Source organism: Athene noctua, chromosome 7 (assembly GCF_965140245.1).
Source record: "Athene noctua chromosome 7, bAthNoc1.hap1.1, whole genome shotgun sequence".
NCBI classification, from domain to species: Eukaryota; Metazoa; Chordata; class Aves; order Strigiformes; family Strigidae; genus Athene; species Athene noctua.
The window spans coordinates 17,761,309-17,774,455 of NC_134043.1; the positions used below are offsets into that span (position 1 = coordinate 17,761,309).

Below are 13,147 nucleotides of genomic sequence, written 5' to 3' on the forward strand. Positions count from 1 at the left end.
GAAAAGGGAGGGCAGGAGCCCAAAACCGGGGCTGCTGCTCCCAGCCCCCTGCCAGGCTGGTCCAAAGCTGGCCAGAGCCTGCCAGCATCCCTGCAGTGCCACCAGTGAGGGTGCCACGCACCGACAAAGAGCTCTCAGCCCACATGGACGATTGGCACCCAATAGGACAAATATCCAGGTCCAATTTGGACATCGGGGAATCCAACCACAACACAAGGCAACAGTGTTCTCTTCCTTGAAAGGGAGTAGGACAGGAAAGACTCAGGCTTCTACATCCCTGGAGGCCAGTGCAAGGGAGGGCTGCTGGCGCAGACAGCAGAAGCACCGGTCCCAACAGTGGAGATGAGCAAGGAAGAGAGACAGAGAAAGAAAAGGCTTTCTTACCTTCTTCAGAGTCACCACCTGCCTCCCCTTCTAGCTCTGAGAGATGGAGGGACAGGGGAGTGATGGAAGCAGGAAGAGGAGGAAGAAAGGAGGTGAGAGACAGAAAGAAACAGAAATCAGAGTTAAGCAGCTTTGCCTTGCTCAGACAAGGGCACAGAGAGTACAAGGGAGAGCCTCACACCTCCCCAGCGCTGCACCTCGAACTGGACCCTTGGCCTTAGACACCCCCAAGGTCCACCTGGGCATCCCAGAGATGCTGTCCAAAACCCAGGAGGCTGGTTTCAGGTGGGAAAGTAGGAACAGCCCAGCAGGAAGTCACCACAAAGGGATGCTCCAAGAAGCCCAGCAAGCACCAAAAAAGTCTCAGCTCACCCTTAGGGGCAAAGCAAGAAAGGTCTCACCAGGTGCCCCCAGTGTCAAGCCGTGCCCCTCAAGCTCAGGTGGATTTTGGGGAGGTTACACTCAACACTGAGATGACCCAGGAAGGGGCCCCAAGTGCTGGGGAGCAGCGAGGTCTGGCTTGGCAGGCTGCTCTGGAAGGTGTCCCCAGGACAGTGGGGCTTTTGCATTCAGACAGCTCTCCGGGATGGAGAGGGCTCTGGATACTGTTCCAGCTGACAGGCTCAGCTCCTGGAGAGCAAACCCTCTACTGCTATACTGGAGAGGGGGAGGGAGGGAGGGAGGGAGGGAGGGAGGGAGGGAGGGAGGGAGGGAGGGAGGGAGGGAGGGAGGGAGGGAGGGGTACGTGGCTGGGCAGGAAGCAAGACCCCAGGGTTTTCCAGCCTCCACCACTAGAGACCCTGCTGGGATAAGTCCCCCAGGGCATCACCAACATCCCCCCACCCTCACACAGTCCCAGAATCCCCACAGGAGGTGACAAGGACCCCAGGGCCACCTGGCCCCAAAAGGGAGACAGAAGTGCCTTCTCCAGCCAGGGGGGCCTTCCAGGGGTATCCTCACAGATGCCCTCCCTGCCCCCCCCCCCCCCAAATCTGCCTGCAGCCCCTGTACCCACACTCACCTCCCACTGGATGCAGCAGGATCTCAGCTGGGTTGTGGGGTTTCAGCCCCAGCGCTGAGAGTGGGGTCTTGGCCAGGCCGGGGGGAGAACGCACTGTCAGCACGAGGGATACAAGAGCATTAGTGGGGAGGTGGGAGGTGAAGCTTCAGAAAGACCAGAGCTGCCCAGGGGTTCAGAGGCCCCATGACCTATCCCACCCACTGGCTGCAATCAGGGGCTGCCAGGAAGAGGAGATGCTCTCATATGAAGCCACACCCCAGGGAAGGGCACCGATCCCCCTCTCCATTTGGGAGAGGGTGCAGGGCAGGAGGAGCTGGGGAACAAGCAGCCTGCCCCATTATGGGGCTGGCAGAACGGAGAAAAGGGGCAGTTCCCACCAGGACAGGCCCAGACCCCATTTCCCAGCAACATCCCCATAAGGGAACAGTCCCACCATAGGCATGAAGCCTCTTTCATTGCTCCTGTGCAAGCAGCCATGCCCCCAACCCAGCTCTCCCAAACCTTAACCCCCCTTGCCAGTCCCCACGTCTGGCTAAGTTGGGACTGGGCTATCCCAGAGCACCCCCACGAAAGAGACAGCAGAACTGTCAAAAAATCCCCCACCCTCCAGACCAGCTCGATGGGCAGGTGAGGATGTTCACACAGAGCATGTTCCCTGAGGGGTGGCAATGCACACATGAGGTCTGTACCCCTGTGCCCATACGTACATACCAGGAGGAGCTGCATATGTACGTATGGCTATGGTATGGATGCACCAGCAGTGCAGAGTGGCAGGGTTACCCAAGCTGACTGCACCTCCTCTCCCCTCCTGCCCCCTGGGTTTGCCCCATCTCCCTGATGCTGCATTTCCCCACACCATGGGAGACCTCCAGGTCTCATCTCCAGCAAGAGGGACCAGATGGCACATCCCTCCAGCAGCATTTGAACATCCCTGACTGGTGGTGTAGGCATGGGGCCCACGGCGAGGCCAGGAGGCGGTGGGTGGTGGGAGCTCCAGAGGAAAGCCAGACCTTGGCCCCGAGGCCAGGTTCCCCCAGCAGGCTGGGGCCTGAGCAGCGGAGCAGCCAAGTCCCTGGGAAACCGAGAGGGCAGCGTCTTCCCCGTGGGTGTCCGATTTCCCCAAATCTGGTCGGCCACAAGCCGCATTGTCAACTCATACTTCCGTAGGCTGACAAGCAGCGGGATTCTCCCAGAGCTGGGAATTCCCCCAGGACTGCTCTCTCCCCACTGAGGGGAATCGCTCCTGTATCCCCCCAGGGGGCACTTAGGCGAAGCCTGTAAGCTTCAGCTTCAAACTTCCCAGGCCTCCCTGGCTAGTGTTGAATAAAAAGCACTGCCTCTGGGCCACGTCCCCAGTCAGGCTGTGCCTGTCACCTCTGTGAGTGACTCATCCCCAAAATGAGCCACTGTCCCAATGCCAAGGAGCTGCTGCCCCAGGGCCAAACTCTGTGACCCTCCAGGAACAACGGGGCCATTTCCGAGCTGCCAAGTGCCATGGGGACACTCCCACACTCCAGTCACTGCATCCCATGAGACAGGGCTCAAACGTCAGCAGGTTGCAGGAGAGGAACAGCAACAGCACAGGAGAAAACAGCCTGAAGCCCCACAGGCTGAGTTACAGGGGGCAGGTGGCCCCATTGCAACCAGGATGTGGCATCAGAGGGGGCGGCTCCCAGCCCAAGCATCCCCAGCCCTAGAACATCCCTCAGCCTTCAGCATACAAAAGTGTACTGGAGGGGCCTAGGGGAGCTGCCATCTTTTTGATGGCTTTCCCAGTTGACTGGCTGCTCCGTTGCACTGGTTCAGCCTGAGTCATGCTGTGCCGATGTGAGGCTGTTCATCAGGGTTTGTTGCTCAAGGCTGTCACACAAACCCAGTCCACACAAACACACCACAACTGCAGTCAGGGTTAGTCAGAAAGGAGGCATGCCATGCCAGAGGAGAGGAGACAAGCTGCAAGCAAAGGGCTGGCATCTCCCAGCCTTCTCCCCCTCCTTCTCTGGGAACAGCAAGCAAGAAGCGACACGCATGCGAGGGTCTGCCCCAAGCCCCCTCCCGGTCTTCAGTCCCTCCTGCCTCCCCAGAGCTCGCCTGCTACCGCAGCCTCACTGTCCTTGCCATGCCAGTAGGAAAGATGGGGAGGTGCAGGACCAGGACAGGGTGAAAGGATGCTCTTTTGGACCTTGCCTCTCTCCTTATCTCGCCTTGGGATCCCATCCAAGAAATGCCCCAATGAGTGGAGGGTGGGAAAAAGCTGACAGAAGGGTGGTGAGCATGAGATGCTGATGGCAATGGGGTGCTGATGGCAATAGGATACTGATGTCATGGAGTAGTGGGATGCAGAGGAGAAAAGAGGATGGAGAGGAGGAATGATTAACATGGCGGTGGGTGTCTGCAGCCCGAAGCTGCCTGACCCTTGGCAAATTTCTGGCTTGCCGGGAGCCACCCACTGATCCCCGCCGCCTCCTGGAGCCGCAACACTTACAGGGGTTGGAGTAAGGGGTTTGTGGCGAGACGGGGAAGGCTGGGGTGGGGGGAGAAATCTCACCGCCGCCGGAGGGTGGGCTGGTGGGGGAGGCACCCTCCATCTCTTCAAAGGCTTCCTTGTAGCTGTGGAGGTGAGGCTGGGGAGAGCAGGAAAAAGTGTCAGTCCCTATAGTGGGCCCAAAGCTCCAGAACACCTGGTGGATGGAGCAGAGGGGGCAAAGGGAAGGTTTTCACCTCCTCCCAGCTAACCACCACCACCACAAAAAGCATCACTGACCTTCAACCCTCCAGACACTGTGGATGCTAACCAAGCCTTCTGCTTCCCCGGAGGCATCTGTCCCCTGTCAGCCACACCCCCCCCCCAGCACCCCCTATGCCAGCACACCTCTTTGGGCCTCCCTCCAGGGTTGGCTGCGATGGTGCTGACCACCTCGGGTGAGAGGATGGTGGGGCTGCGGGGTGAGCTGGGCTCTGGTGAGCTCTTCTCATAGTGGCTGTCACTGGGGGTCCGCTTGCGGGCAGGGACGGTGCTCTCCTCCAGGGGCTTCTCCCGGGACTGCACCCCTGCAGGGCAAGCACAAGGTGGGAGACAGGTGAGGAGCTGTCAGCTGAGGCAGGGACCATCAGGAGATGCTCCAAGGCTGATCTGAGAGGTCCCCCCGGGGCTCTGTGCCGCAGAGGGGGCTCTGCCCACCAGAGATGGCAGCTTCAGCCCTGACTTGCATCTAAACCCTGGATCAGCACGGACAGTTTTGAGCTGGAGCAGATATACCCTAAAGTGGTGGCCCAGGTCCAAGCAATAAAGCAAGACAGGTTTGTGGCTCGTGGCTGGATCGCTGCACTAGCTCTCCCAAGCACCATGAAACTTGGGCTCAGGGAAACAACCCCCAGCAGCGGGTGTGAAGGGCACAAGCATCCTGTGGGCAGCCCAGCAAGCCCAGCCTCACAGAACTGGGGAGGACTGGGACCTCCTGACAGCATCCCAGTGGGAAAGGGCCGAATCCCCCATCACCAGGGCAGCCGCATTCAGCTGCATCCCTGCTCCCATAGCCAGATACAGCTTCAACCACAGCAGCAGAAAAAGCCTCGGTTTTGTGAGTCCCAAAGGCAGAGGGAGCACCAGGTCAGGAGGAATGACCCCAGCAGAGGGACAGTGCAGGGAACCCCGACAAACCACTCCTGATCTCCTACCCCAGCATGAAGCCTTCCTGAAAGGGAAGATTGGCATCTCCTCTCCATCTCCCCCCAAACCTCCTTCCCAGAACCCAGCACCACAAGCCGCTAGCACCCACAGCATGGGGGAAGAAGGCAATGAGCAACTGTGGGAGAATGGGTTTCTTCAGGCTGGCAGAGTCTGGTAGATCCCACTAGCGATCCCCATGGGCTGGATAAAGACCAGGAATGGGGACAAAGCTATTGCAGGGCAGGGGGGCATGGGGGACTGGGATGAAGGGCGTGCCCCCAACTCTCCCAGTACCCAGCAGGGCCCAAACATACTCTTTGCCCCATCTCTCCTGACAAAGAGGTTAATTAGGGCTCAAGGACAATGGTCCCGCATTCGATGCAGAGGACCTGTACAGAGCATCACAGGCACAGCTCAGATACCTGTGGGATTCCCACTCCTCTTTGGGACCCATGCAGCAGTGGGGTGACCCTGGTCTCATCCCCGCTAGCAGAGGTGACAGCACCACCCCCTCTGCCTTTCCCGCAGAGCTGGGGAGCACCTTTCCCTTGACCAGCACATTGGGGAAAAAAAAAAAAAAAAAAGAGAAAAAGGAAAAAAAATGAGGCCAGCATCATGCTCCAGGAAATGCACTTTTCAAACACCAACTCCTTTCCCACGGGCTGGTGGAGGAAAATCAGCCATCAGCTGCTTCCCCTCACTCCCCGGGGCTCAGAGCAGGACCTACGCCTTGCACCCGCTGATCTCCCCTCTTCGCTGCTCTGGCACCCACACCAGAGCTTTCCTGGGCCTGGGGAAAGGGCTGGGAGCAGGGGAAGGGCTGAGAGCGCGGGAGGGAAGGAGGTGGCCTGGGTGCATTTCTAAATAATCAGCCCAGTGAATGGCAACAATAAAATCACAGCTCGGGGGGGGGAGAGGCGGCCAGGCTGCGAGGCAGGGGACGCGAGCCAACGGGGCCGGCTCCAGCCGCGGAGGCGGCCTGGAAAATTCCACTAAGAGCAGCTTTGAAACACAACTCCCGATCCCTTCTGCAGGTGCTCGCCGGTGTGGGGGACAGCCATTAAAAAGGCCCGTGGAGGGGACAAGGGGACAGAGAGGGTCCACGGGAAGCTGCTCTGCAGGCATGGGCAGCATTGCATAGGGCCACCTTATATCTTTTGCCCTGCCCTTCACTTTAAGGAAATGAAGCCCTGAGTTGTGAGCATAGGGAGAAACAAAATGTTGGGGAAAAATAAAACAAACTCTTACATTTTTCCTTTTGTCCTTCCACTCTGTGCAGTGTGGGGTTGCAAGAGCAACACAGGAGCATCCCTTGGCCCATCCCAAAGTGAGCTGCAGCAACCAGGCACTGCAAAGAGCCAGTGCTCCTGAGGTCCTGCATGCCTGACTTGCTTTGCATTTTCCATGTGGGAAGCACAAACAGCAGCTCGCTGGAGCCTGGCTGTCAGTACACATCCCATATGTGCAGTGTGGGACCCCCCGCTCCATCCCTGGGGCTCCATGTCACCCAGCTGCAGGGTGCTGGATCTGGCCCATCAGAACACCCAGGAGCTCACCAGGCTTTGGCTGCTCCACTCCCCAGTCATGGAAAGCGGACGGGGCCACGGGGAGGGGAGGGAGGAGAGAGGAAAAAAGGGACTCATTGTCTGGGAGCGGAGAGTGGGAAACTTCACGGGCGCCCGGAGCAAAGCCTGGAGGAAACCCAGGCTCTGAGCATGGCTACCCCAACCCCTGGGTGATTTATGGGCTGGAAACTATGCTTGAAAAACAAACTCTCCCTCACTCCCCATGCCCCCCTCAGCAGACAGAGACCCTCCCTTAGCCACAGTACCACCACAGCCCCCCCCAAGGATGCCCTGCCTGGTTGTGGGAAGGTGGGTTCCCCATCACAAAGGGGGAACAGCAACCTGCACCCTTCCCCCCACCCTGACACCCACCACCTCTGCTACTGCCACCCCTTCTGCTGCCCATTTAACTCCCTAACCTGGCAGCAAACCTCCCCCAGCAAGGTCCTGCCTTTGGACTCAGCACATCTCTAGGGCTGGGGAAGGCCAGGAGCACAACAGCTGGGGGAGGAGAAAACAAGAGAGATTTAAACCCAGGTGGTTTTGTGCCTGGGGAGCCAGGTTTCTAGGCCAAATCAGGAGGGAGCTGCTTTCTGGGCATGAGATGCTGGAGCTACTGCCAGGCAAGAACCGGGTGATACCTCCATGGTGGAGAGAGCGAAGCAGCATCCCATGGCCCTCAGGATGCAGCACCCAGCAGTTAAAGCCAGACAGGGACACGCAATGCCTGGGGAAAAGAGAGGTGCAAACTCACTCCCTGCCTGCACAAGGAACAGCAGCAGATGTTGCCCAGTACTGCTCTCCGTAAGAGCCCAACTCATCCTGTCCCACTGGGCACAGACATGTACATCTACTGCTCCACCACCTCCCAGCTTAATCACACAAACCAGCACGACAAAAGCCAAGGACTGGAAGGGTTCAAACCTCTTTGGTCCTCCTGGGGACAAACCCAAGGTGCCAGTGGGGAGAGAAACATCACTCAGAAAGCTGGTGACTCCCCAGTCTGCTTTTTGCCCCCAGTCCCTCTCCATCCCCTTCCTTCTGCTCACCCTGAGACAAACGAAGCACCGAGCAGGTCCCCAGCATCCATTGCCAAAGGGAAGACTCACCTCCAAGGAGCAAAAGCCACATTGCCTAAAATCCAGCCTTCACAGGCCATATCCCCTGCCTACAGACAGACCCATGGGGACCCTCGGATAGAGGCAGGTGAGATCCTGCTGGGCTGGGAACTGGCTGATCCTAGAGTCTGTAGAGCTGCACCCCAGCTCTTGCCTCCCCAAGGGATGAGCCACGGCCAGGGCAAAGCTCAGAGGGGAAAGCTCAGAGGGGCTTGAGCAAGTGTCCAGATCTGGCCCAGCAATGAAGCCCCACCAGAGAGCAGTGACAGGCTTGGATGAGATGCAAAACCAAGCATGGGCAGGGAAGTCTCTACCAAGGGCCAGGGACTCCCCCATCACCAGAGGAGGTTGAAGAGGGCCCTGACCATTGTTCTGCTGAGAAAGGGGATCGATCCTGCATGGGGAGGATCTACTGAGCCTCCCTCCATCCCACATCCATGCAACACACGGAGCACTCAGCATGCAAGGATAGGGCACAAAGGATGAGAGGGAAGAGAGGAGGAGAGAGAGGAGGGAAAAGGAAGGATGAGAGGGAAAAATGGAGGAGAGGGAAGAAGAAGGATGGATGAGGAAGGGTGGAGGACAAGGATGGAGGGAGGTGGAATGAACGAACCGGAGGAGGAGAAGGACCGTTGCTGATTCAGAGGAGGACGGGGGGCTTTGGTGCTCTTGTTGAGGTCCCTGAGCCTGGCGTTGTACTCTGCCAGTGTACCAGGATGGGGAGTGCAAGGAGGGTGGGAAGTCACAGGGGACAGACACAGTCCCCCATGGGGAGAGGAAGGGGCAGACAGGACAAATGTCACAAGATACAACAGGGGGAGGGAGGGAGAGAGAGAGAGAGAGAGAGAGAAAATAAGAGAAAATATTAGTTGGGCTCCAACAGATGAGCCCAGGGTCACTTGGGTACGAGGAAGCTCAGACCCTGCTTGGAGCTGCCTTCCCATCACCCAAATTACCTGGCTCCAGGCACCACTGAAACCCACATGGGAAATCAGTGCTGGCTCCCAGCTACATGTGGCCTTGTGCAATGCCACAAATGCCTCATCACCAACCCCCTGGGGATGGCACCATGCAGGTCCCCTCCATCGTGGGATGTCCAGGGCTGGGACAAGAAGGGATGGCTCCAGATGCCTCAGTGGGAGATGAGGGGGACTTGAAGGATGGCAGGACTGGCTCCTCTCTTCAAGGAGGCACTGGGGACACCAGCACTGTTCTGTCCAAACTCTTCCCCTCCATCACCAGCAGGAAGTGGGAATGGGAGCATGCCCCCGCCAGGCACAGAGGAGGTGTGAAATGCTCCTCATCACAGCGCTGGGACACACAGGCAATTTATAGCAGCAGGGAATGTAAACAAACCCATCCGTGCTCCACGGTCCCCATCAGACGTCCCCTCCCAGCACTGGCTTCTGGACACCTCGTTCCCTCCAGAGGTCAGGCTGCCCACCCGCGCTGTCCCTGCCTCAGCACAGACGGCCTGGCTCCAGCAGGGACAGGTGGCCACAGGCTGGCCACCATCCCTGGGACGCCTCCCTGGGAAACCCAGTGGCTGAAGGGGCATGACAGTGACCCCAGCCCAGCCTTGAGGACATGACCCCAGGGTTGGGGGTATGGATTTTTTGGTAGACACCATCCAACACTCATTTACCATGCACTGCAAATACTGTTCCCCCTCTCCTGAGGGCTCTCCTCTTTTCCACCCCATTTTTTTCCCCTCTATAGTTGCAGGGGGTAATCTGCCCCTTATAATATTCAGTCCAGACATACAGCACAGTTTGGGTATTCCTGTGTCCTTGGGTTTGTTTAAACCCTCTGCACAAGTCCTAAGTACGTCTCTGGATCTGGCCTGGATCACTGAAGTCAGGTTTGGATGGATGCCAAATGCCCCCAACACCTATATCATTTACCCTTGTCTCCGCTGCTGACACCCCTCCTGCCCCCTGCTCCAGCACCACACTGACTCAGACCCCATGCCTGGGAGGTTGGTGCTGTTGGATTTTTCCAGCCAAAGCTTTTCTCCCCTCCCTCTAATGCCGGGCGAGTTTCGGGACTGAGCGCAGAGCTGGAAGGGACAGAGCTGCCAAGCCCCAGCATCACAAGCTGGCCTCCAGCCTGGCCACAGCCCCGAACCCTTCCCAAATGTCGCTCCACAATTCAACAACTGCAACCAAAGCAGCAGGAAGGGAGGGCACCCGCGCAGCCATAGGGCCATGGCACCTCCTTCCCGGGGGGCTGAGACCCTCTGCATCCCCAAAGTCCCCAAGCTGGAGCCACCGGCGAGCAGGGAGTCAGAGGACACAGTTTCCCTTGTGTGGTACAGAGCAAATGCCTTCATCTAGCCATAGCACCGATGCTTGGTGCTGCATCCAGGCAAGCATTACACTAAACCCCTCTGGCAGAACTGGGAAATGCCTTCCCAGTCCCTAACCACCGCATCAAGACTAGGTCAAGCTTCAAACCACCGGGGACCAAGCTGGCTGGGCCACTGGGGCAGAAAGGCTGCTGCCAGCCTGCACCCTGGCCCTCTCTCTCCAGTAGCATCCCAACTGCCCAGGGAGAAGGTCTGAGCACCAGACAGGAGCTCTGAGCACCAAGCTCAGCATGCTGGAGGGAAAGCGGAGGCTGAAATCAAGAAGCCCAGCTACATTACACACGAGGCAAGTGATCTGCTGGGACTTTACACCAGAGCACACTCCAGGCAGGCAGAGCATCATGTCCGAGGTGGGGTCCAGGCAGGACAACCTCAGCGAGAGCTGAAAACATCTTCCCAAATTGGGCCATATTCTCCCCAAAAGAGAGAAATCCCCTCAGGACTGAGCAAGTGGCCCTGCCACAGGGGACAGACCAGCCCCATACCCCAGAGGGGGGAGGATGAGGGGGCCTGACCCCCTCGGCCACCCCTTCTCCCCACCTCTGGACCATGCTGCTGCAGGCAGCAAGCTACAAGGATGGGTCTCAGCAAAGGAGAGCGGCACAGGCTGACTGACCCCTTGTCCAGCTTTGCCCCACGGCGGGTGGCTCTGTCCCAAGCCCAGATCAGGCACAGAGGAAGAGTCGCCACATCTCCCATCCCTGGCCCCACCATGCATGCCACCCCCACAGGCTCCGGTTTCTCAGGACACATGGTCCCCCCCACCTCCCTAAGGAATCAAAGTGTCCTACCTGCCACTCTGTGGGCCACCAGGCCCTCCAGATTCAAGGGCTCTTCTGCTGACCTCGACAGGTCTTCATAGCTCTCCGGTCCCTTGGGGGGCATCTGGGTTTGTGCTGGGACGGTGGGGGAAGGTGGGGAGGAGACAAGGAGCTGCTGAGACCCCACAGGGCTGTAGGAGCTGCTGAGAGGGAGGATGCCCATCGGTGCTCCAGCCGGGGCATGGCTGTAGCTCCTCAGCTCTGGCACTGGTGCTGGCTGGTAGCTGTAGGGCAAATAGGATTCCCGGTACTCGTGCACCCCATAATCCAGCTCCCCGGGAGAATACACTTTTGCCCCATGCTCAGAGACCACGGGGCTCACGGAGGTGCCAAAGGACCTTGGCTGGACCACTTGCGGAGCCGACCGGGCATAGAGACTAGTGATGGGCTGGGCGGAGAGGGAAGAGAGCAGGGGTCCTGTCGGCTTGTCCTGGCGGGAGGCAGCGGGCACGCTCTGTGACTTGTGGACGGTGGGCGCCAGGTCCAGCATGAGGTCATCAAGGGCTTCGATGGACTGCTCAATCTCCCGGCGGGAGGGTGCCCGGGGGAACTCGGGCATGCTGTGGCTGTGCGGGGGCACTGACTGCAGCGGGCTGGGCTGGGGGCTGCAGCTAGAGGCGCTGGGGCTGTGGCTCTCCACACCGCCCTCCTGCAGCCGGGAAGGCGGACGGCTCCCTCCTTGTTGTTGCCAGGAATTCAAGCCCCTCTGCACGGCCTCCCGGCTGCTGGTGCTGCGAGCCGGGGCCTGGGGTAGTGCCGGGTTCACGTCGTACTTGGCCGTGTCCACCGCCGGGAAGGATCGGGAGCGGTAGGCGCCAGGGGTGTCGTAGCCATACAGGTAGGGCTGGGAGCCAGGCAGCGGCTGGGGCTGGAGCCAGCCTGGAGCATGGGATCCCGGCGGGCGCTGTGGGTAGCCTGCCAGGTGGTCCTGAGCAGATCCTGAGGGTCGCAATGGAGGCGGTGGGTCACGGAGGTGGTGGCCCATCAGGGTGTTCTGGTTGCTGTAGGGGTAGCCACCGTTGGAGAGTGGCTCACCATCGTACAGCCCCTCTTTCAGCAGCTTCTCAGCCCCATTGCAGCTTGAGGGGCCGTTGGGCAGGGAGGAGAGGCTGCCCACCCTGGGTGCCTCCTGGTAGCCGGCCTCGCTGGCAGTGGTGGTGCCATCCAAGGAGGAGAGCGTGCCGAGGCTGCCCACACTGTGCCCATCCTGGTTGGGCAGCTCATCATCCAAGATATCCGTCTCCCGCTCGGCCACCAGTGCTGCAGCATTCCCGTTGACATGCACCTGAGCCGGCACCACGTGGCGGCCCGGCACAGCAGGCAGGCGTGCCGGCACAGGGCCAGGCACGTGGTTGTGCATGGGTGGCACGTTCCCCAAGCCAAAGCCAACAAGAAGACGATCCAGCTCCCGCTTCTCCTCAGGGCTCAGCACCGCCTGGCTGCTGGGCACCCCAGGCACCCCCGGCTCATCAGTCCGGTCGGTCTTGGTGGAGGCGGTGGAGTTGCCCGAGTCACTGCTCACCGAGAGCGTGTGTTCGACGTGGTTGGGTGTTGCCGAGAGTGGGAGGCGGGTGGCGTTGACGGCACCGGTGCTGCCGTGGAGAGAGTCTTTCTTCTTCACTTTAGCGTAGAGGCTCCCATCCAGGGGCCCTTGCGTGTGCCCAACCTCTGCAAGGGGAGAAACGAACACGAGACCCAAGATCAATTGCTGGCTCTCTGCACAGAGCTAATGGGTCCCATTAGCCGGTGGTTTCGATCTCTTCCGTGCCGCCGAAACGCTTAACGACCAGCATCGCCGTCTCCTCGGCACCCTCCACAATCCCACGGGCGCCACCATGCAGAGACACCAGAGCCAGACCCCCCATTCCCATGCCCCCACGGCCCCCAGCTCCGCACATTGTCCTCTCCTGCTCTGCAAGCACCACCTGCTCCACAGGGATTCACCAAATATCCCTCCCTGTTTCCAAGCATCATTCCTGGCAATTCCCCTCCATGTCTGGCAAGGGCCGGGGCTGCCCACACAGTCGGCCATCGCTGCTCCACAGGGCTCAGCCAGCCCCAAAGGGCCACACAGCACTGGGGAGGCAAACGGGGACAGTGGGGGAGGGGCACCACAAGCCGTGGGAGGACGGGTGGAGGCGGTCAGGATCTGACCTTGCAGCTCTGTGTGTCTCCAGCTGGATGGATGTACTCAGCCCAC

At 59.5% G+C, this 13,147-nt stretch overlaps 1 protein-coding gene across 5 annotated transcripts in view; it reads right to left on the bottom strand.

Moving 5' to 3' along the window:
* TNS1 (tensin 1) overlaps nucleotides 1-13,147 on the bottom strand; it is a 69,968-nt gene that overhangs the window by 14,620 nt on the left and 42,201 nt on the right. For 4 of the 5 annotated variants that reach the window (XM_074910792.1, XM_074910794.1, XM_074910793.1 and 1 more), the window contains 6 exons: nucleotides 10,918-12,615; nucleotides 8,372-8,458; nucleotides 4,278-4,456; nucleotides 3,891-4,029; nucleotides 1,406-1,498; nucleotides 385-420 (listed from right to left, as the gene is read on the bottom strand). In XM_074910792.1, the coding sequence (XP_074766893.1) occupies nucleotides 385-420; nucleotides 1,406-1,498; nucleotides 3,891-4,029; nucleotides 4,278-4,456; nucleotides 8,372-8,458; nucleotides 10,918-12,615 (2,232 nt within the window). The remainder of the gene's footprint in view (nucleotides 1-384; nucleotides 421-1,405; nucleotides 1,499-3,890; nucleotides 4,030-4,277; nucleotides 4,457-8,371; nucleotides 8,459-10,917; nucleotides 12,616-13,147) is intronic. The other variant, XM_074910796.1, reaches the window with a different exon arrangement.